This window comes from Physeter macrocephalus, unplaced genomic scaffold (assembly GCF_002837175.3).
Source record: "Physeter macrocephalus isolate SW-GA unplaced genomic scaffold, ASM283717v5 random_9883, whole genome shotgun sequence".
Lineage (NCBI taxonomy): Eukaryota > Metazoa > Chordata > Mammalia > Artiodactyla > Physeteridae > Physeter > Physeter macrocephalus.
In genome coordinates this window covers 1-241 of record NW_021155145.1, presented here as the reverse complement: position 1 = coordinate 241, position 241 = coordinate 1, and the positions used below count along the sequence as shown (strand labels likewise).

At 55.6% G+C, this 241-nt stretch overlaps 1 gene segment (V, D, J or C); it reads left to right on the top strand.

Moving 5' to 3' along the window:
- Positions 1–101, top strand: part of LOC112063295 (immunoglobulin heavy variable 3-23-like) — a gene marked incomplete at its 3' end in the record, with an annotated part of 824 nt that extends 723 nt beyond the window's left edge. Inside the window, 1 exon segment of the V gene segment in view lies at positions 3–101. Coding sequence covers positions 3–101 — 99 coding nt within the window.
- Positions 102–241: the final 140 nt, after the last annotated feature.

Genomic DNA, 241 nt, shown 5'->3' with positions numbered 1-241 from the left:
AGACAACTCCAAGAACACGCTGTATCTGCAAATGAACAGCCTGAGATCTGATGACACGGCCGTGTATTACTGTGCGAGTGACACAGTGACGGGAAGTCAGTGTGAGCCCAGACACAAACCTCCTTGCAGGGCGACAGGAGGGGGGATGCAGGGGGCACTCAGAACGGACAGCTGTGTGTTTCATCCACAGGAGCAGGTGCAGAGGGTAGTTAAGCGCTGCTTTCCTGTCAGGGTCTGGGGT